This window comes from Oncorhynchus mykiss, chromosome 17, assembly GCF_057628025.1.
Source record: "Oncorhynchus mykiss isolate SJ-2025 chromosome 17, ASM5762802v1, whole genome shotgun sequence".
In the NCBI taxonomy this organism is placed as follows: Eukaryota; Metazoa; Chordata; class Actinopteri; order Salmoniformes; family Salmonidae; genus Oncorhynchus; species Oncorhynchus mykiss.
In genome coordinates this window covers 15,990,854-16,013,777 of record NC_143038.1, presented here as the reverse complement: position 1 = coordinate 16,013,777, position 22,924 = coordinate 15,990,854, and the positions used below count along the sequence as shown (strand labels likewise).

The 22,924-nt window shown below is 40.4% G+C and overlaps 1 protein-coding gene across 14 annotated transcripts in view; it reads right to left on the bottom strand.

The window, feature by feature from the left end:
* Positions 1–22,924, bottom strand: part of slc8a1a (solute carrier family 8 member 1a) — a 45,442-nt gene that overhangs the window by 7,235 nt on the left and 15,283 nt on the right. For 2 of the 14 annotated variants that reach the window (XM_021568266.3, XM_021568267.3), the window contains exons 3-6: positions 5,447–5,553; positions 2,933–2,953; positions 2,487–2,504; positions 2,371–2,385 (exon numbers count right to left, since the gene is read on the bottom strand). In XM_021568266.3, the coding sequence (XP_021423941.1) occupies positions 2,371–2,385; positions 2,487–2,504; positions 2,933–2,953; positions 5,447–5,553 (161 nt within the window). Of the gene's footprint in view, positions 1–2,370; positions 2,386–2,486; positions 2,505–2,932; positions 2,954–4,423; positions 4,525–5,446; positions 5,554–22,924 lie in introns of all 14 variants that reach the window. The other 12 variants (XM_090204917.1, XM_090204918.1, XR_016487773.1 and 9 more) reach the window with 7 other exon arrangements.

The following is a 22,924-nucleotide window of genomic DNA, read 5'->3' as shown; positions in this document are numbered from 1 at the left end:
CATCTTCACAAGGTCCTTTGCGGTTGTTCTGGGATTGATTTGCACTTTTCGCACCAAAGTACGTTAATCTCTAGAAGACAGAATGCGTCTCCTTCCTGAGCGGTATGACGGCTGTGTCGTCCCATGGTGTTTATACTTGCGTACAATTATTTGTACAGATGAACGTTGTACCTTCAGGCATTTGGAAATTGCTTCCAAGGATGAACCAGACTTGTGGAGGTCTGCTGATTTCTTTTGATTTTCCCATGATGTCAAGCAAAGAGGCACTGAGTTTGAAGGTAGGCCTTGAAATACATCCACAGGTACACCCCCAATTGACTCAAATGATGTCAATTAGCCTATCAGAAGCTTCTAAAGCCATGACATCATTTTGGGGAATTTTCCAGGCTGTTTAAAGGCACAGTCAACTTTGTGTATGTAAACTTCTGACCCACTGGAATTGTGATACAGTGAATTATAAGTGAAATAATCGGTCTGTAAACAATTGTTGGAACAATTACTGGTGTCATGCACAAAGTACATGTCCAAACCGAATTGCCAAAACTATAGTTTGTTAACAAGACATTTGAAAAACCAGTTTTGATGACTCTAACCTAAGTGTATGTAAACTTCTGCCTTCAACTGTACTACAGCACATACAGTAGTCGTCAGGCATGTTAGATGATATTACAACTGGTCACACCTTACACAACAAAAAACACATTCATGAATCATTTGTAATACCTAAATTACCTTGATTAAAGTGTGTCAAGTGTGTAAGCTTTATGATTTTCTATTTCCTGTAAAATAGGGGAATTCAACTCAAGTTTCTGGAGACATGAAATGATTTGAACCAGAATTGAGCTAGTTCATTACATTGTTGTATTTACCTTATCTGCAATTAGCCTACTGTATACAGTTGATTGAACCCTGATGAATAGTGTGACACTACCATTAACGGTTCACGACCCAACCGTTAAAGGACCACAGAATGTGCTCAGTATGTCCATTTTTTATCAGAATGAATTAGATTGAGCAGTAAAAGCCCCACTTTTATTCCATAGGCTGGGATCCGCACTCTGCAGCTGTTGCAAGAGTGCATTTTTCACTGACTGGTTTCAAAAACAATGATTGATAGGCAGCTTGAACTTCTTGAATTCAACCATTATTGGGTTCAATTACACATTTAGATTTGTGAGCAGCTATCCACAACAACCACAATTCGTAAGGCGCAAATAGCTAAATGAGAGAGCAGCAGTGTGATTCACATCAATGCGCTATGTAGATATCAACAATACATGATATCCGTATTGCCGTACACTACACTGCTGTCATCCTTACCTCCAAGCGTTTATTCAAATTGGATAGTCTTTGGATGCCGACAGCAGTCGCACCATCGGAAGACATAGCTTGGACTAGCCTACAAAAGCCTTTTCCTGCTCTTTTCCCACGATCCATCAAACACATTTGGCGTGTCATCATAGTGGTCAGACTCGCTCAGGTGGAACAAATTTAAATGTGCGCCTTTTTTCAATGCTGAGTTGAATGTCATTGACAAAACAGAGAAGGGTCAAATATATTTTTTCACAAACACCCTTTCTGAATTGAAAAGTAATCCTCAAAGTAATCATCTAGTTTTTCAAAAGTATCTGTAATCTGATTATACAATTTCTTCTGGTAATGTAACGGATTACAGTTACCAGTTTTTTTGTAATCCCTTACATGTAACAGATTACATGTAATCCGTTGCTCCCCGACCCTGTCAATGGCAGTGGTTTCCATACGGTTAATACCACTCCATTGACTCCATTCCAGCCTTTATTATGAGCCGTCTTCCCCTCACCCCACTGGTACACGTCTACATGAACACACAGTGAGGTCGCACACACGCATTCATCATCTTTCACACTCTTTCGCACACACTGAAGTGTGACTCATTCAGTGATAGGATAGGCCTACACATTGAATGCCTGGAAGTGCCACAAACCAAGGTGCAAACCAAACAAACTACATTTCTAGTACTCACCAAAGAAAATACTATAGTAGTACTACAGTAGTACACAAAACATATCCATTCATGTGTACTCAGTGCTGTCTTTGGAGTATATTTGATTTGAAAATATGCCATGCTCAAATCAACTAAAGTCTATCAAAGCATTCTCAATATAATCAATATATTACATTGGTTTGTTATAAATGTCTCTGTGTAAATAGACATAGTTACAAAGATAGTCTAAACAATGAAAGAGTAGCCTGAAAGGCTTGTGCCATTAGTAGTGGGTAGGAGAACGCACGATTCTCACAAAGGTGACACATATGTTACTTGAATTTGACTTGCTTTAAACTGCAACGATTTAAAGCAACCAATTGCAACACTGAATCGTCTCTTACCATAAAGCCTTTTGTCTATTAAAATTAATAAAGAATGACCCATTAATTAATCAATCAATCAATATATACATTGAATCCAAATAATATACTTTTTATGCAATAGTAATATACCATACCTGTCTTCACGAATCCACCTAAAACCATAAAAAAAATAAAGAAAATAAATCAAAACATGCCTTTTGGTTGTGAGTGGGTATTAGTTTATATGAAGTATCTTAATAGTATTATTGATTAATGACACATTTTGATCAGCAAATGATAATTAAACTCTAGTAATAAAAATACTGTATAGGCCTACTTCCAACTCACTCTAAACCCCTCTTTAATAAGAACAGTTACACATGTTTACTTGCAACTGAGAACATCATTTAGGAAATGTATTTACCCTTCCGTAGAAGGTTACCATGTACAGGGACCGCCAGTGTTTGCACGCTTGACACTTCACGACAACAGTAACAGACAATGATTGACATTTGAAGTAATAAGTGACTTCAGAAGCGAGGGAAACAAAGAGTGTGACAGCACACCAGAGCAGACTAACGAGAAAAAGTAGACTTCTTACCAATTTCTTGAAGCAACACAGCTGATAGGATGGAAACAGATGAGACAAGAGACAGTTGAGCAGAGAGAAACGAGAGATGAGAAACATGAGAAATGGATACAAGTAGCAAGGAAAACAGAGGAATGAATATACACAAGCCGGTAGCAAAAAGTTATAGCCATCAGGCAAGTTAGTTATAATATATAGATGTCATGGTTAGATTGTTGTTCACTACAGACTAGACAAGTCTAGCAAGTTTTTGAATTTCAAATCAGGCTTGTAGGACTCTAAATGTTATACACTAAATGCCAATTAATTGACTTGGGCCAATCAAATCTCACAAGCACAATTTCAATTCCCAATATCGAAGAGTATTTAAAGATGTAACATATTCGGAAATAAAAATAAGGGTTTAATAGTGGTATTTGTTACACGCTAAATGTTTCCACTGGATGAAAGTTTCAACAATGACAAATGATGCCTAAACGCACACTGAATAAGTCAAAACAGATTATTGTCAAAATGATGCGCTAACATTAACCTGCAGTGTACTGTTCTGGGCCAAGTTTCATGAGAAGTCTCATAAGAGCGTTTTAACGATGCACCGTCCCTAATGTTCGAAAATGTAATGTTACGAGGGTTTTGGGAAACAGGGCCTTGGGCTCGGGCATAGCTTAATTTGGAGGTCAACATAAGACAAATATTAAGTGAAATGGCACCACAATAAACATGTACTGCAATCACTTCTCTATGATGGCAAAATGTGCCTAACGACTGAACCACTGCAACACACCATTTTCTCATTAGCACAATGAAAATATGTTAAAAAGTCATTTCCATACATTGAGAGTGGTGATTCAGTACATGTATTGGTACCATATATAGACGTTAATATTGTATTATGGCGTTTCTTCCAAAATCCTACAGTAAGGAGTTAATCAAAGTCCAAAATGCACACTGCAAAACTCATAACGTTCTTGAGTATTGTGAGTGTGTGTTCCAAGCAACACCACAAACAGAAACAGTGGAACACAGTTAGTACCCACGGGGTATGGTTAGGAAAGGGTAAACTCGGACCATTTGCTTGGCTGAAGACCACAAGACCCTCAAGGGCTAGAACATGTGGAGGTACACTTTTCTACAGAACCTTCTTGAGCAGACAACCACTACCACTCAACGTTCCACCTTTGTTTATCAACCAAAAAGCTGTTATCGCTCTGCACGCCTCATAGGATGGGACTCCTTAACAAGACAGAAAGAAACTTCTCTGACTCTGCTCAAATCCTGTTCAGCCCACCCCGACTGAACAGCGGTGTTGATCAGGGGCAGTAGAAATACAAGAAACCAGAGGAGAGGGTAGGTAGCCTTGCGATAGCAGAGAAAATACGAGAGGGAGCAGAAGAGGGTGGAAAAAAAGAACAGGAACGTAAGAAGGAAGGAGTGGGAGGAAGGAGAGAAGGAGGAGGTCAGAAGCTTGAGCCCATCTTCTACTCTTTTCAGTTACTCTCACACCTGTCAATCGCCATTTCCAATGGGGCTCCTGCAGCTCTATGTAGAATCTGGCCTGTCTTTCATATTCGTCGTGGTCAAGTATTCTAACCGCTATGGTCTTCCTGCAAGGGGACACAAGACAAGGTACAAAACAAAAAGGGCAAGGTGAAGGACGAGGGCGGGAGGTGGGGGAAGGGGGAAGGATAGATTGTGCAAGTTTCACAAACACACACACACACACCAAAAAAGGATTTGGACTGGATTCGATATCCACCTATCCACTGGGCCATCCATGGATGTACAGATGGAACAGTTTGTCGGGGTTTGGGGGCAGGGGGGAAGTCGTGCTCTGTTGCACACCCGTACCACCTCGTGGTGCATACATGGAGGGACAGTTGGAACTCTTTTTGGAAGCCTCTATGATCTCAGTTTGAGTTTAAAGATGACAACTTTTCACCTCAACTGTCTTCATTGATCTTCACCTCTGATCATAATATCAATATTGCTATGTCTGTGCATTTGATATTGTTATGTCCTGGTATTTACCTCTCATTACATTGATATTGTTTTGTCTAGGTGCTGAGGTAAATAAAAGGTCACAGCTAAAAAACAGTGACTACTCAGAACAAGTGCTCTGTAGTCTAGGTCTGACTAAAATTGTTTTAGGATCAATGCTGGTCCTGGAGGACCACGATGTATGCCGGTTTCGGCTCCAATCAATCTTGGGACCTATAATCAAGAAATATACACCTGACCATTACACAAATATGGTTGAAAGGTAACAATGAAAAAAGATAAGTGGGTAGGAAAACCTGCCTATAACTGTTCTCCTCTGTTCTCCATTTTCCCAGGATTGGGAAAATGCTCCATGGAGGATGGAAATGTGGCCTTTATCTATGTATACCCAATTCAGTAGGTCTGGGCAAGCAAGCACAAAGTAACAGTGGATGGATCCAGTAGGGGACAGCATACATGGTGAATGGAATGGGGGCGGGGTTAAGGGGTACAGGGTTGGGACCAAAGCCTGGGAAGGGAACGCCCCACCTTTCCTCTCACTCATCTCCAGCAGCTGAGGCTCTCCCATCTCAAGGAAGAAGTTCTTGTTTTTCTCATATTCCTCGTCATCGATTATATTGATCTGTATAGTTTTGCTGAAACAAAGAGAGAGAGAGAGAGAGAGAAAGAAGACAAGGTTGCAGATAGAACAGCGTATAGAGAGTGCGAACATGAGGGAAGAAGAACGACGGGCCATGCATTGTCAAACGACACAAAGGCAACAGCACAAAAAAAATATGGGAAGATGGGTTGTAGAGTGACATAAAGCGATTCTGGTGGGGGGGAAACAATAAATCACAAACAATTAAATTAATGTATTTTATACAAAAATGTAATGGAAAAATGAAAACACCCCCATATATCGCCTCATCAAAACACTAAATTTAAGTTCTGAATGAAAGTATTTTGAGACAAATGAGGGACACAACAATTCACAACAAGACTGAAATATTTTCAAGAGTGTGACTATACAGTGCTGTATTTTACTGTTAAGGCCTGTGGCCTATAAGAACACTATGTACAGACAGGCATGGTGGACATTTTTTCCCTCCTTCTTCTCAACAATAGGTCAAGTTATAAGTTATTATAAGTTATAATAAGGCCTAGAGAGTCTATCAGTCTATTTTATAGTCTTATACTGTGGCTCAGGCCCATGTTTGAGAATGACCAGGATACTCTCAACAGCGATGCTACCCAAATATGGAGACTAAAACAACTCTCCAAGACAAAAACAGAGCACCCATGGGTTGAAGACGCACTCTTGCATATTGTTTATAAACTAAACCAGGGGGAAATTATTGCCTGATCCCAGATATGTTTGTGCTGTATATCCAACTCATGACAATGACCATAGGACTTGGCAAGACAGCACAAACAGATCTGGGACCAGACCAGACCAGGGGTAAGGTGAGAGGGAGACGACAGGCTTCTCGCTCTAACAGCTAGCCAAACATGTCTGAACATATCCCCAAACACCACACTACTAATAAACTTGGACAAAATATACAAGTAATGACAAAAAACTATGTAGGTAGCTTTGAAAGAAAAGCCTTTCTACGTGCCTTGACCCTAAACAGAAGATGACATTGCCAATTTATGAGTTATTAATTGTCTGATTGCTAATGTTGAATAATGCAGAAACTAGCTGCTGTAGCAGATTGCCATTTGCTGTTGGATTTGAAATAATAGCAAATAATCACAACAGATTATGACAAGTTTCAGACTGTGGCTATTTGTTCATAATGTAGGTCTACTAGAGTGGAGAAAATGCATCCACGATTTGTTGACAATTTATCGTCCTAATAAAATAAACCGCCAATTCATGTGACACACAAAATGTAACCTGGTGGATGGTTGATGAACGATACTTCAAGACTGCTGTGTTTGCCACATTTCACCCCTTACAAGATGGACCATTTAAATCGGGCAGTTAACTGCATCTAATAACAGAACATGTCCATGGTCTGACATGTATTTCCTTTATTAAAGGTAGGCTAAACACTGATTACGAGTCCTAATGGCATTATGTTAACATTGGTGCGATTTTAATTTCTTACACATATTCAGAGAGTGTGGGATAAACAGGATCATTAATTGGAATGGAATTACACTGTCCCTTGATAAAACAGTGCTGCTTTGTAGCAACTGGAAATGTCAAAAACTTTTGGAAGGGAAAATTGCCATAGAAAATAAACACATGCTGTATAGTCAACCTGGTCTCAGACCATTTCATATTATTCTGTATGTAAATCCAAGACACTCCTATTTAGTATGATATGTTACATTCCGTATGTTAAGTATTAATTTGTGGATGTCCATCACCCATTTCGTTTGATAAGTTAATAATTACAATTGGTATTCTATGTTACAAATTTGCTAAATGTACAACATGTTACAAATTTCCAAAACATATGACATGTTAGAAATTCTAGCTAGGTGGGTAATGTTAGCTAGGCTATGGGTTAAGGTTCAGTATTAGCTAAGATGCTAAGTAGTTGTGAAGTAGAAACAGTTGTCCGTAATGAGATTTGGTCTCACAACCTTTGGGTTGCTAGATGTTCACATTATAAGCCAACCCATCATTTTACATTTTAGGAGACGCTCTTATCCAGAGCTACTTACAGTAGTGAGTGCATACATTTGAATACTTTTTTCATACTGGTCCCCCGTGGGACTCAAACCAACAACCCTGGTGTTGCAAGCGCAATGCTCAACCAACTGAGCTACATGGAACTACCATCCACCCCGACCAACCACCACAGTAAGTCAACATCTGTCTTATACAACCATACCAAACGTATCATTTCATACTAATTTGAGTATCTCGGATTTACATTTACTATGTTACGTCTACTCTATGAGACCAGGCTGGCAAACGTGGGTTCCACAGTGATTGTTGGTATATTCTCGTAGGCATATTGGAGGTATGCTGGTTTTGCTCTTACATTGCTCCTAACATTACATGGTTTTGGGTTAGAGGCTACGAGTTGACTGGAAGCTAATATTACACAGTGTGAATACAGTAAGGGTGAATTGTCAGTAATAATGTAATATTGAACCTTTATTTAACTAGGCATGTCAGATAAGAACAAATTCTTATTTACAATGACAGCCTACCCCAGCCAAACCCTAACCCGGACGACACTGGGCCAATTGTGCACCACCCTATGGGACTCCCAATCACGGCCAGTTGTGATACAGCCTGGAATCAAACCAGGGTCTGTAGTGACGCCTCTAGTGCTGGGATGCGGTGCCTTAGACAGCGGCGCCACTCGGGAACCCAAATACTTTGCTTACTTTTTCAAAACCTCATTAGGTGGAAGCTAGAGAGGGGATTGCCAAATCACAAACTAGTTCAAACTTATTGGAACCTCCAAACTGATTAGAATTAGGGCAATTATGTGGGATAGTCAACCTGAGCATGCAACAGTTTAATTAACGTTTTGTTTGTCTATTCTGTGAGAAATTAAATGTATGATTTGGTGTGGAAATGTCACATCCATCACGCTGGAATTGCCCATTACTCAAAGTCAATTACTAAGTGACAGAGGACCTTTTTATAGCGTCATTAAGCTGATGTTCATGTGATTGACTAAGATTAACATGAATTATTGATCAACGGCCTCTTGGTGCCACAGAGGTGAATGAGTCTCTGGTGAAAGGAAATAGCAAGAGTCCTGCTGGGTGGGTCCTTAGGTGACATAACAGGGAGTCAGTCATTTCCTCTTGTGACACTTCCTATTCACCCTCTCAGGCAGCCCTGGGTGTCATGGATTAAACCAGGGGTGTCAAAGTAATTTTGCCCCTGGTGCCGCATTCGGTCTTCTACGAGGTCCGGTGGGCCGCACTGAAAATTGTTTATGCTTCCTTGCCATCAAAATTCCATCGTTTTGGGAATTTTCGATGCTTCCTGACTGTCTAGCGATTATTATAGATTTGGACAGTCAAGAAACTGTACTAATGTACACTACCGTTGAAACGTTTGAGGTCACTTACAATTGTCCTTGTTTTTGAAAGAAAAGCACATTTTTTTTCCATTCAAATAACATCAAATTGATCAGAAATACAGTGTCGACATTGTTAATGAAAACGGCTGATTTTGAATGGAATATCTACATAGGCGTACAGAGGCCAATTATCAGCAACCATCACTCCTGTGTTCCAATGGCACGTTGTGTTAGTTATTCCAAGTTCATCATTTTAAAAGGCAAATTGATCATTAGAAAACCCTTTTGCAATTATGTTAGCACAGCTGGACACTGTTGTACTGATTAAAGAAGAAATACAACTTTCTTTCAAAAAGAAGGTCATTTCTAAGTGACCCCAAACTTTTGAACGCTTGTGTAGGTCTATTGACTGTGCACAGTGATTATTAGTGAGCTGGACAGTCAATAAACTATATGAATACAATGTAGGTCCACTATCATTTCTACACAGTTTAGATTTGGTTTTAGTTATTTTAAATCAACCCGCGCGCAGCTCCCCCAAGACTGCCACACAGAGAAGCACGAGATTTAACTTTACTCAACTTTCTAGAGTTTTCCCCCTTAGTTAACACTATCAACTGTGGGAATTGTGATCGAATCAACACAATATTAGCCACTTTCAATTCAACATACTGAAACAAAACGACCTACGCAAGACTTAGAATGCAAAGGCAGAACGCATCTGAGTAGGATTCTATTGCATTGACATGCATGACTCAGCCGTTCTCTACACAGACCTGTATGGCATAAACAATCAGAGCTGCTGCAGACCTATATGCAAATAGGTCTTTCCCTTTCACATATCGTCGTGAGTAGATGCGTTTGTTTTGAGATCGAAGCAAGAGCTGCATGTAGCCAGGTGTGCACATTTTGTTCATATCCTTTGCTAGTTAGTGAGTTATTAGCCCAGTTATATATCATTTGTAGTCAGCAATGGGGGTGTGATTGCTTCCTACAAGAGCACAAAACGTGTACATTTTTAGACATCTTTGAAAAGCGAGTCCGGTAAAGAGCTTTTTTTTTGTCTTAAAGGAGCAGTGTTGTATTTTGAAACAGGCTTGATTAAGCTAAGTAGCCACTAAGCAGAGGAGAGCATACTTTCTCTGATTCTCTGTAATAATGGAATGGGAATAATAATGCATTTTATTTTGTAAAGTGGTTTCTTGCATCAAACAGCACAACAACATTTGCAGTCACCTCCTTGTCTGAAGGACAAGTGGATAAACAGGTTCATGTCAAGCCTACATTGAACACCACACATTGACTGTTACTGTCAGCCTACAGTAGCAGCCAATGTGTGGTGTTCAATGTAGGTCTACATTCCTTGACTTTTGAAAAAGACACGCGAGGCTTGACATTAACCTGTTTTAAACAGTGCATCGGCTGATTTGGCTGATTTTCGGCTGAGGGATGGCTCATAAGCTTACAGTAGCAGCCAATGTGTGGTGTTCAATGTAGGCTTGGCATTAACCTGTTCATCCACTTGTCCTTCAGACAAGGAGCTGACAGTTATTTCCATGTTAAAATGTTATGGATGCATTTTCTCCATTGTTTTTGATGGTAGGCCACTCTAGTAGGCCTACATTATGATCAAATAGCCACAGTCTGAAACAGTAACTTCAAAACAGGTACAGCCTGCAAACTAATACTCATTTGGCAAATTCAGACGGCTTGGGATACAAAACCTATTCAGTGGCTCTAATCTGCAAAAATCAACAGAGAGACCCCCCTAGTGAGCAATTGTTACTCTCACAAGCATGGGAAACCGGGGATAGGACTGTCTCCACATTTCAACTGGCTATTGATATTGGAGGCAAACAACCCTGTTGAGCAGTCGGTTTGAAAAAGGAGGGGCTATTTCTAGTGTTGGCTCTGAGCAGGATTACATGTGACAGCTTCCTCACAGCTTTGTCAAAGGCAAGCTCTGGATGTAACTTTTGCAGAAGCCAAGTGTACAAGCAGTTTAACTGAGAGATACAGAGAAAGAGAGAGAGGGGGGGAGAGACTGACAATGGGTGAGTCATGACAGAGTGACTGAATGTCAATGAGAGAGAGAGAGAGAGAGAGAGAGAGAGAGGACATAAAGGGGAAAAGAGAAGCGAACAACAGAGAGAGTGGGAGAGAGAAAAAAAGAGTGAGAGAAAGAGGACATGGGGACAAGGGGAGGAGAGAGAATGTTCCTCTGGCTTCTTAGCCCCGTGTCAATCCTATCCCTAAGAGCCAGCCCTCCAACTGAGTCAAATCAGCCGATGCGCTGTTTGACTCAGGGCCAACCACCAGCTGCGAGCCAGCATCTCCCCAGTCCTCAGCACTTCCATACTCCCACTCAAAGGCATCCATCCCACAAAACAGGCAGTGTCAACGGTCACACTGCCACTGAATGTCAACACCAGTGACCTTGTCAACGTCAGTTACCTTCCTTGACAATTTTATTTCCAGTGAAAGACAGCCCCAGATAGTTATACTTTAAATGTCCGATTTGCGAAAGACTCAAGTTCAGAGTAGGCTTTACTGTGACCAGAATTGAATAAAAATGAATGGTTTAAAAACCCTTACACTTGTGGAAATTGGCCTATTTGGTTAGGGCTACATTTAAATGTTTCTAACAGAACTATAAAAAAGCATATGCAGGACAATGGTAGCAACTGAAAGAGAACACTGGAGATTATGGGGAAATATTAAACCAGGGGTGAGGACACGAGACTGAATCCAAACATGACACTGTTGATTTTATGTGCATTTGACATTTGCTGTACTTTTCACAGTCTTTGTCAATAACAAAATCTGAAAATACTCTGGTTACATTCAGTAACATACTAAGAATGTTCACTGAAATGTTGGATTGGCGCAAACTAAGAAAAAAACTATGACAAGGGTTTGAGTGAGAGGTCTAACTGGTGTTTCCAGGTGGCCACACACCTCTCCAAACTGCACATTTCCTAAGTAATTTCAATGCACTTATATGACTCAAGGAAAGAGCCATCAACTATAAGATGTTCTTTTGAGCTCTCCTAGCTTTGCCATTGAGGAACTGAAGCAAGCCCACTTATAGTGTTCTGTTTGGAACACAGCACCGTCACACAATTACGTTCCATTATGAATTGCAATCTGGGTCAGGTGGGCATCTTTTGAAAGCGTATTTTATTGACAACATGGCGAGCTAAGTTATAAAATAAGATTGTACATTGTTAGGCTTTGAAAAGGCACTTCAGACAAACAGATTGTAATTTTGGTGCATATAGAATGGAGTGCATTCAAGTGTGTGTTCCGCGTCTAATTTTCTTCACAATACGACAAACATAAGCTCATTGTGTTCAGGACAACCCAGGGTATAACGCATATCGTCCTTGTAACTGTGGATCAAACAGCGCTCGTAAAGCTTGATACTGTAAATGTATGTCTTCAAATATGGAAATGTGAAGCACACATCAAAGCGATTATTTATTATAACCCTCAATGTCTCATCTTTCAGAACACATCGACTCGATTCACAGCATTTCCCTCACTCAGACAACAACAAATGTGCAAAAGTAGCCCTATTAGCGGGAGGGATGGGAACATCTTGTTGTCGCGTGTGGTGCTCAAGTTTATAATGGCTGTCAGTCAAAACCCACGCAGCGCTGTGAAGTGGAGAACCTGAGCTCTGAAGTCATGTATAGCATGTTACTCTACAGCCACTGCGTTCCAATTAAGGTGCTTATCAATGACAAGATCTGCCATTTTAAACCCGCATACGAGATGCCAAGTGCTGTGATAGGGAAGAATGAAACAAGTTATTCTAATTGAGTAAATCAAAGGAGACACATTAAGTGCTTAAGAATAGCTTAGCAAAGCCATCGAGTTGACCAGACCCAAATGAGTACTATTATAAGAACATGAACAGTCATGCTAAACGAGACGAAACCAAATAGAAAAGGATGTCCAGTCAGCATAACATCTTTAAAACTACTGGGATGCACCTGGCTCAGCGTGGTACAATCTTATTTTTCAAACATGCTTTCTTTGACATCACTGCTTTCTAGGAATTTGTGGGTTTCAGTCCTAGAACTTTTAGGGACAACCATGGCCTTCCTGACAGCCAGGATACATGGTAAGCTCTAGTTGAAGTAGTGTGTGAAAGACAACCCACTAACAGGTTGTGAATTAAAATCAGTATGCATCTCTTACGACAGTGCCATCTTGGGATTCCCCTCACATACACATCTCCCAACCTCATAGGCCAAGGCACAAGGGATCCATTCCCTCCCTATGACTTGTTGAGTTGCCTGCATGCAAACACAAAGCATCTGGCACTTTCCTGAAGTTCCAGACAGACATTTGGCAATGTTCTGCGTATTCCTTTAAAGCTCAGTTGTCCTGAGTCTGCACAACTCTGCCAGGACCTAGGATCAAGAGAGACACTCAAGTGTTTTAGTACTATCTCTCTTGACACAATTATGAAAATAATCATGGCCTCTAAACCTTCAAGCTGCATACTGGACCATATTCCAACTAAACTACTGAAAGAGCTGCTTCCTGTGCTTGGCCCTGCTATGTTGAACATAATAAACAGCTCTCTATCCACCGGATATGTACCAAACTCACTAAAAGTGGCAGTAATAAAGCCTCTCTTGAAAAAGCCAAACCTTGACCCAGAAAATATAAAAAACTATCGGCCTATATCGAATCTTCCATTCCTCTCAAAAATGTTAGAAAATGCTGTTGCTCAGCAACTCACTGCCTTCCTGAAGTATGATGTATACGAAATGCTTCAGTCTGGTTTTAGACCCCATCATAGCACTGAGACTGCACTTGTGAAGGTGGTAAATTACCTTTTATTCCGAGGCTCTGCATCTGTTCTCGTGCTCCTAGACCTTAGTGCTGCTATTTATACCATCGATCACCACATTCTTTTGGAGAGATTGGAAACCTAAATTGGTCTACACGGGCAAGTTCTGGCCTGGTTTAGATCTTATCTGTCGGAAAGATATCAGTTTGTCTCTGTGAATGGTTTGTCCTCTGACAAATCAACTGTACATTTCAGTGTTCCTCAAGGTTTCGTTTTAGGACCACTATTGTTTTTATTATATATTTTATCTCTTGGGGATGTCATTCGAAAACATAATGTTAACTTTCACTGCTATGCGGATGACACACAGCTGTACATTTCAATGAAACATGGTGAAGCCCCAAAATTGCCCTCGCTAGAAGCCTGTGTTTCAGACATAAGGAAGTGGATGGCTGCAAACGTTCTACTTTTAAACTCGGACAAAACAGAGATGCTTGTTCTAGGTCCCAAGAAACAAAGAGATCTTCTGTTGAATCTGACAATTAATCTTAATGGTTGTACAGTCGTCTCAAATAAAACTGTGAAGGCCTCGGGCGTTACTCTGGACCCTGATCTCTCTTTTGACGAACATATCAAGATTGTTTCAAGGACAGCTTTTTTCCATCTACGTAACATTGCAAAAATCAGAAACTTTCTGTCCAAAAATGATGCAGAAAAATGTATCCATGCTTTTGTTATTTCTAGGTTAGACTACTGCAATGCTCTACTTTCCGGCTACCCGGATAAAGGACTAAATAAACTTCAGTTAGTGCTAAATACGGCTGCTAGAATCCTGACTAGAACCAAAAAATTTGATCATATTACTCCAGTGCTAGCCTCCCTACACTGGCTTCCTGTCAAGGCAAGGGCTGATTTCAAGGTTTTACTGCTAACATACAAAGCATTACATGGGCTTACGCCTACCTATCTCTCTGATTTTGTCCTGCCGTATATACCTACACGTACGCTACGCTCACAAGACGCAGGCCTCCTAATTGTCCCTAGAATTTCTAAGCAAACAGCTGGAGGCAGGGCTTTCTCCTATAGAGCTCCATTTTTATGGAATGGTCTGCCTACCCATGTGAGAGACGCAAACTCGGCCTCAACCTTTAAGTCTTTACTGAAGACTCATCTCTTCAGTGGGTCATATGATTGAGTGTAGTCTGGCCCAGGAGTGTGAAGGTGAACGGAAAGGCTCTGGAGCAACGAACCGCCCTTGCTGTCTCTACCTGGCCGGTTCCCCTCTTTCCACTGGGATTCTCTGCCTCTAACCCGATTACAGGGGATGAGTCACTGGCTTACTGGTGCTCTTTCATGCCGTCCCTAGGAGGGGTGCGTCACTTGAGTGGGTTGAGTCACTGATGTGATCTTCCTGTATGGGTTGGCGCCCCCCCCTTGGGTTGTGCCGTGGCGGAGATTTTTGTGGGCTATACTCGGCCTTGTCTCAGGATGGTAAGTTGATGGTTGAAGATATCCCTCTAGTGGTGTGGGGGCTGTGCTTTGGCAAAGTGGGTGGGGTTATATCCTTCCTGTTTGGCCCTGTCCGGGGGTATCATCGGATGGGGCCACAGTGTCTCCTGACCCCTCCTGTCTCAGCCTCCAGTATTTATGCTGCAGTAGTTTATGTGTCGGGGGCTAGGGTCAGTTTGTTATATCGGGAGTACTTCTCCTGTCTTATCCGGTGTCCTGTGTGAATTTAAGTATGCTCTCTCTAATTCTCTCTTTCTTTCTCTCTCTCGGAGGACCTGAGCCCTAGGACCATGCCTCAGGACTACCTGGCATGATGACTCATTGCTGTCCCCAGTCCACCTGGCCGTGCTGCTGCTCCAGTTTCAACTGTTCTGCCTGCGGCTATGGAATCCTGACCTGTTCACTGGACGTGCTACCTGTCCCAGACCTGCTGTTTTCAACTCTCTAGAGACAGCAGGAGTGGTAGAGATACTCTTAATGATCGGCTATGAAAAGCCAACTGACATTTACTCCTGAGGTGCTGACCTGTTGCACCCTCGACAACTACTGTGATTATTATTATTTGACCATTCTGGTCATTTATGAACATTTTAACATCTTGGCCATGTTCTGTTATAATCTCCACCTGGCACAGCCAGAAGAGAACTGGCCACCCCTCATAGCCTGGTTCCTCTCTAGGTTTCTTCCTAGGTTTTGGCCTTTCTAGGGAGTTTTTCCTAGCCACCGTGCTGCTACACCTGCATTGCTTGCTGTTTGGGGTTTTAGGCTGGGTATCTGTACAGCACTTTGAGAAATCAGCTGATGTACGAAGGGCTATATAAATAATTCTGATTTGATTTGATTTGTTATTTCTTCCTCTGCTTTGCGTAGAGCTCTGTTACGACCACTTGTCTTCAACTTTTTGACTATGGATAATGGCATTAACCAGATTTAACCAAGAGGAGCGTACACGTGGCATAAATCTCTAACATTTCTGATTGCCTAATCTTCCACTTTTAGTGTGCAAAGTTCAAAGACTCCTCTTTACCTTGAGGAAAACAGATTCATTATACTCTCAGCCACCATAAACTGGGTGCATGTGGAATACTAGCCCCTATAGGTTGGCCCCTGGCTAAGAAGACGTTATAGAATCAGAATACATCTGTTACAACCGGTTATGTGTTTTTCATGACGACATCAAGACATTATGGTTAAGACTTCATATTCAACCACATAAAAAAAAAACATTCTGGTTGTTATAAAGACATTTACAAAACATCCTACTAGTATACAACCTGACCATCAAAGACTTCATAATGACATCATTGCAACCTTTGCAGTATAGCTCTCTGGGTGGGTTGCACCAACATGGATTAGCTCTTAAACTGGGTTAAATCAAGGTTTATCGATTAATCTTGTTGCACCAAATTTTAAACCTAGTTTTAAATGAATCCTAGTTAAATTAAGTCCTTCCTCTAATCTAAGTTTAGTTTTCACTTTACACCTAGATTAATTTTAAGCCTGTTGCTTAAATCTATATCTAACCTCCAATCTAATATCAATTTAGATTGGAGGTTAATTCTAAACAGTTCCTCAGAGAATAATTAGAGACAGGTTGAATCCTGTTGAGTTTTATGATAATTAACTCATTATTAGTAGGCTATTTACGTGCCCATTTTGTACAACAATTGAACAGGGGCTTATGATATACCCTGCCTTGATACGAGTGATGACGTTACACAACATGCTGTAACAGACCTGATAACGGTAATAATAGTGAAGTTGCATTAACCGTTAGTTTTAATGTGCATTATAGGCATTGATATTTACAAGTTATTTATGCTTCCTAAATATTGGTGGGTTGAGTTGTCCGTCGTCATCATAGGGGTTATGGAGAGGGGCAAACTGCTGGGGAATCATCTCGCATATTTTCTGCGTGATAGGATCAATTCCTTTGGACGGAAGCCCCACTCCGTCTCCGTTCTGAAATAGCCACCGCCTCTCCTCTGCCGCATCCTTTTTGGCTTTCACTTTTTCTTTTTTTCCCCAGCATGCTTTCATCTGATTTGTATTTATTATGGATCCCCATTGGCAGCAGCTACTCTTCTTGGGGTCCAGCAAAAATTAAGGCAGTTTATACAATTTAAAAACATTACAATACATTCACCTATTTCACAACACAATGTGTGCCCTCAGGCCCCTCCTCCACCACTTCCACATATCTACAGTACTAAAATCCATGTGTATGTATATTGTGTATGTTATCGTGTGTGTGTGCGTGCGTGTATGCATGTGTCTGTGCCAATGTTTGTTTTGCTTCACAGTCCCCGCTGTTCCATAAGGTGTTTTTTTTTATCTGTTTTTAAATGTAGTTTTACTGCTTGCGTCAGTTACTTGATGTGGAATAGAGTTCCATGTAGTCATGGCTCTATGTAGTACAGGAGAGATTGACATGTATATTATTAATATTAGCTCTCTGTGTACATGCAAGGGCCAGCCGTGCTGCCCTGTTCTGAGCCAATTGCAATTCCTTTTTTTGTGGCGCCTGACTACACAACTAAACAGTAGTCAAGGTGAGACAAAACTAGGGCCTGTAGGACCTGCCTTGTTGATAGTGTTGTTAAGAAAGCAGAGCATCGCTTTATTATAGACAGACTTCTCCCCATCTTAGCTACTACTGCATCAATAAGTTTTGACAATGACAGTTAACAATCTAGGGTTACTCCAAGCAGTTTAGTCATCTCAACTTCCTCAATTTCAACATGATTTATTACAAGATTTAGTTGAGGTTTAGGGTTTAGTGAGTATTTTGTTGAGTGTTGCAGTCATTTCAGTCGCTGTAGTAACTGACGTGTATAGTGTTGAGTCATCCGCATACATAGACACTCTGGCTTTACTCAAAGTCAGTGGCATGTCGTTAGTAAAAATTGAAAAAAGCAAGGGACCTAAACAGACACCCTGGGGAATTCCTGATTCTAATCGGATTATATTTGAGACACTTCCATTAAAGAACACCCTCTGGGTTCTGTTAGACAAGTAACTCTTTATCCACATTATAGCAGGGGGTGTAAAGCCATAACATATAAGTCTTTCCAGCAGCGGACTATGATTGATAATGTCAAAAGCTGCACTGGCTAATCATCAGTCATTGTGTAAGTGCTGTGCTTGTTGAGTGTCCTACCCTATAAGCATGCTGGAATGCTGTTGTCAATTTGTCTACTGTGAAATAGCATTGTATCTGGTCAAACACCATTTTATTTCAGATGTTTACTAAGGGTTGGTAACAGGCTGATTGGTTGGCTATTACTATTCTTGGGTAGTGGAATGACTTTAGCTTCCCTCCAGGCCTGAGGGCACACACTCTCTAGTAGGCTTAAATGGAAGATGTGGCAAATAGGAGTGGCAATATCGTCTACTATTATCCTCAGTAATTTTCCATCCAGATTGTCAGACCCCGGTGGCTTGTCATTGTTGATAGACAACAAAATTGTTTCAATGTGTCAGCGTTTGTTGCTGGCATGTCATCCCTAAGTTTGCTTATCTTGTCAATTAAAAAGTAATTAAAGTAGTTGACAATATCAGTGGGCTTTGTGATGAATGAGCCATCTGATTCAATGAATGAATGAGCCGAGTTGGCTTTTTTCCCAAAATGTCATTTAAGGTGCCCCAAAGCTTTTTACTATCATTATTTATATAATTGATCTTTGTTTCATAGTATAGTTTGTTTATTTTTATGTAGTTTAGATTTATTGATTTGGGGTATGTTTGCCAATCAGTTGGGATGCCAGATTTAATTGCCATACATTTTTGCCTCATCCCTCTCAACTATACAATTCTTCAATTCCTCATCAATCCAAGGAGATTTAACAGTTTTTACAGTAATTTTCTTAATGGGTGCGTGCTTATTAGTAACTGGAATAACTAGTTCCACAAATGCGTCAAGTGCAGCGTCTGGTTGCTCCTCATTACACACCACAGACCAGCAAATATTATTTACATCATCAACATATGAATCCCTACAAAATGTATTGTATGACATCTTATACACTATATTAGGCCCAGCCTTTGGAACTTTGGTTTTCCTAGATATTACTATTATATTGTGATCACTATATCCTATGGATTTGGATACAGTGTTAAAGCAAAATTCTGCAGCATTAGTAAAGATGGAATCAATACATGTTGATGATTTCATTCCTGTGCTGTTTGTAACTACCCTGGTAGGTTGACTGACAACCTGATCCAGGTTGCAGGCATTGGTTACAGTTTGACGTTTTTTCTTGAGTGGGCAGCTTGATGATAGCCAGTCAATATTTAAATCACCCAGAAAATATACTTCTCTGTTGATATCACATACATTATCAAGCATTTCACACATTATCTAGATACTGACTGTTAGCACTTGGTGGTCAATAGCAGCTTCCCACAAGAATGGGCTTTAGGTGAGGCAGATGAACCTGTAGCCATATTACTTCAAAAGTATTTAACGTTAGATTGTCTCTAAGCTTTACAGGAATGTGGTTCTTTATATAGACCGCAACACCGCCTCTGTTGGCATTTCTGTATTTTCGGTAAATGTTATAACCATGTATTGTTACCACTGTATCATCAAAGGTATTATCTAAGTGAGTTTCAGAGATAGTCAGAATATGAATGTCATCTGTTACAAGCAAGTTATTGACTTCATGAACCTTGTTTCTTAGGCTACATATGTTAATATGGGCTATTTGTAGCATGTTTTTGCATTGCTTGATTGTTTTTAATTTTTCTACTGTAACGTTAGCTAACAAATGAGTTTCCTGTCTTGTACTGGCAAATAACAGATTTGATTTCAAATCAACCAACCCATGATAACCTTTCACGATGGAGTTGCAGTAGTTCTAACGTTACATTGTTATTATTTTATCATGGAACAGCAACTTTGTGGCCTCATTTGTCAAATCGGCTAGCTACTTCGTTTCAACTCACAAAATACCTCTTATATTTGTGTAACATGTCACTAATCATAGTTTAAAACATAGATTTACTGATCCAGATTTAAAATTAAGAGGTGCGACACATATCGGATTAATTAAGAATCTAGATTTACAAAGCCTAGATTAGCTCTAATCCTAGATAAATGTAAACCATGTTGGTGCAACCCACCTTCTGTGTTTGGTCTGGTTCTTAGAGGAAATAACACTTTTTTAAATAGTTAAAGATCTGATGCTTTCGTACACATCCATGCATTTCTGGCTTTAATAGATATGACACACCAAGAGGTGAGGAAAACCTCCAAAGAGCCACATACATCAGATTAGGAACCCTGGTTTTTACCTGGCTCTGCTTTCAGTGTATTTGGGTCTTCCCAGGTTATCAGACCCTGTTATGGAGAATTCTAACAGGGAAAAAGTTAACACCAACCAGTAACAGTCTAGTCTTCAGACCCATCCACACAAAAGGAGACTGAGAGCGAGTCTTGACAACAGAGTAGCAGTCCCAATACACTTAAGCTTAGCCTTTACATTCAAGCCCTCCAGCTGGACCGGCAGTATATGTGATTAACTAGAGAATACTGTACAAGGCCTGACTCAGCAACTCCACTCTATCAGTCACTGTAACCGAGGAGGAAAACTCCCTAATGAAAGAACTCTATTAACCAACTCCTTCGCGACCTACTCAATTATAACCTTCCAACCACATACAGTAGTAAGTCATACTTCCATGCAGAAAGTAGGCTACAGTCTGTCTCTCATTAGATTCTGTCAGGAGTCATTTTCTTTTGGTGCCTAAAAGAGCTGGCAGACCAATAAGTTGCCTTCCCTACCATGAATATAATTCGTTTTTCCTGCCTCACATTAATTTTCTATTTATGGCCCTGCTATAAGATCCTTATGCCAATGGTCTTGAAATCATTTGCAGATTTTGTGAACGTGAAGACTGCGGTAAGTAAGAAGACAGACAGCTCATAAAGTGAGGGAGGCTTATAAAATAATAATAAAATTAATAATAATTTGGTGGATGCTTATTTGCCCTATTTCACACATGTACACGTGTATTAATAAGCATGTGTGAATTGAAATGTGTTTTTTTACCTGGTAAAATGATGGCAAAATAAAAAATGTGCATATCTCAACTCCAGCTGAGTAACACCTCCGAGAGTGGTGTCATGGCCAGCGTCTGCCATTATCAACGGTAACCCTCAAGCAATTAGGGTTAAGTGCCTTGCTCAACGGCATATTGACAGATTTTTCTGCAGGTTGACATTTATTGTCATGAATCTTACATGATTTCTGCGATTTCTGCCAGCTGTAAAGTCAAAATTGGGAATAATGTACAAATGAATGATAACAAACATTTGCTCTTTGGTCTTCATTTAATGTTAAGGGTTAGGGTTAGCAGTGTGGTTAGAATTAGAATCAGATGTTGTGACTTTGTGGCTTTGCCAGCTAGTGACCACTCTGCAGAGCTGCCTCTAGAACAAGATTCATTGTGAAAAATGCTGACCGATTTTTTGCTTGTCGGCTCTGGGATTCACACTAGCTACCTTTCGGTTACTGGCCCAAAGCTCTAACCGCTAGGCTTCCTGCCGCCCATTATTCTGTTGATATCTATGTAATACTAGGTAGAATATTTTCTTGCAGACTGAAAAAAATGTACACTATGTCTGTAAAGTAATTTACATAAGATTTGTTTATATGTTTGCTATTCATGCATAGGGCTGGAAGCAGGAGTACGAAAGATGCCGAATAGGAGGCTTGAAAACCGTATTCCAAGATTTTTAATACATTTTGTAGTCACATTTTACCATCTTAAATGCCCCAATAAGCTATTTCCTCTTTGTAAATCATACAATTCAAATTACACACCAAAGATGGCTTCACAAAGATAGGCAGTTTGCAATGCTAATGGCTGCTTCCGTCACAAAATATACAATGCAGCCTACTGAAAGGTTTTCCTTGTCCTTTATTCCTCCCTGTTAAAGCATGTAAAATGTGATTTGAGTTCGTGCAGTCTCAGAATTTAAATTGATTTACAAAGAGATATGGGTTCCCCTATGTGCAGTGTACATAATGTTAAGTATCCCTCTTGGGGTGGGAAGAAGTCCTATGGTATTAAATCAGCAAAGCTACCAAAAAAGTCAAAATAATTCTACAATTTGTCACTTGTCACAGTTTTTCTTACAGCTATTCATAACCTATAGACTATAATCTTGTGTGTACAAAAATGTAACTTGATAGAGAGGCAACCGAGTGTTCCTAAGGGGCTGAGATGCCGAATGTAACAATGCTGTTTCTGACTATCGGGCATGTGTGTCCTATATTGAGTGTCTTTCCACAAAAATAAATGTATTTTGCTATGATATGGTATGTTTATTTTGTGGCATCTTCATTGATGTGCTTACTTGAGCAGCAGCCAAGGTTGTAAGTGTGATCGGTTTTTGCACCAAGTGTACAATCGGATACAACGCTAAGAGAATCCGTCAGCACAGACGAGATGGCCATAGTGACTGGTCAAACTGTGCTTTGTAAGTAACACGTCTGCTATTATCTGCTCCCAGTCTCTGTGTCTCAGCCAATTAGAGGCCTGAAAAACATTATTTCAGCCATGTAGAAAGCCTGACAAACATTTCAGGCAACAGGGTCCTCTTTTGCCTGCAGAAAACAAAGACACAAATACGTCCATCACCCCTGAAGTGTTTATCTCCCCAGAAATTGGGACATTGCACTGCACTGACCAACCCCC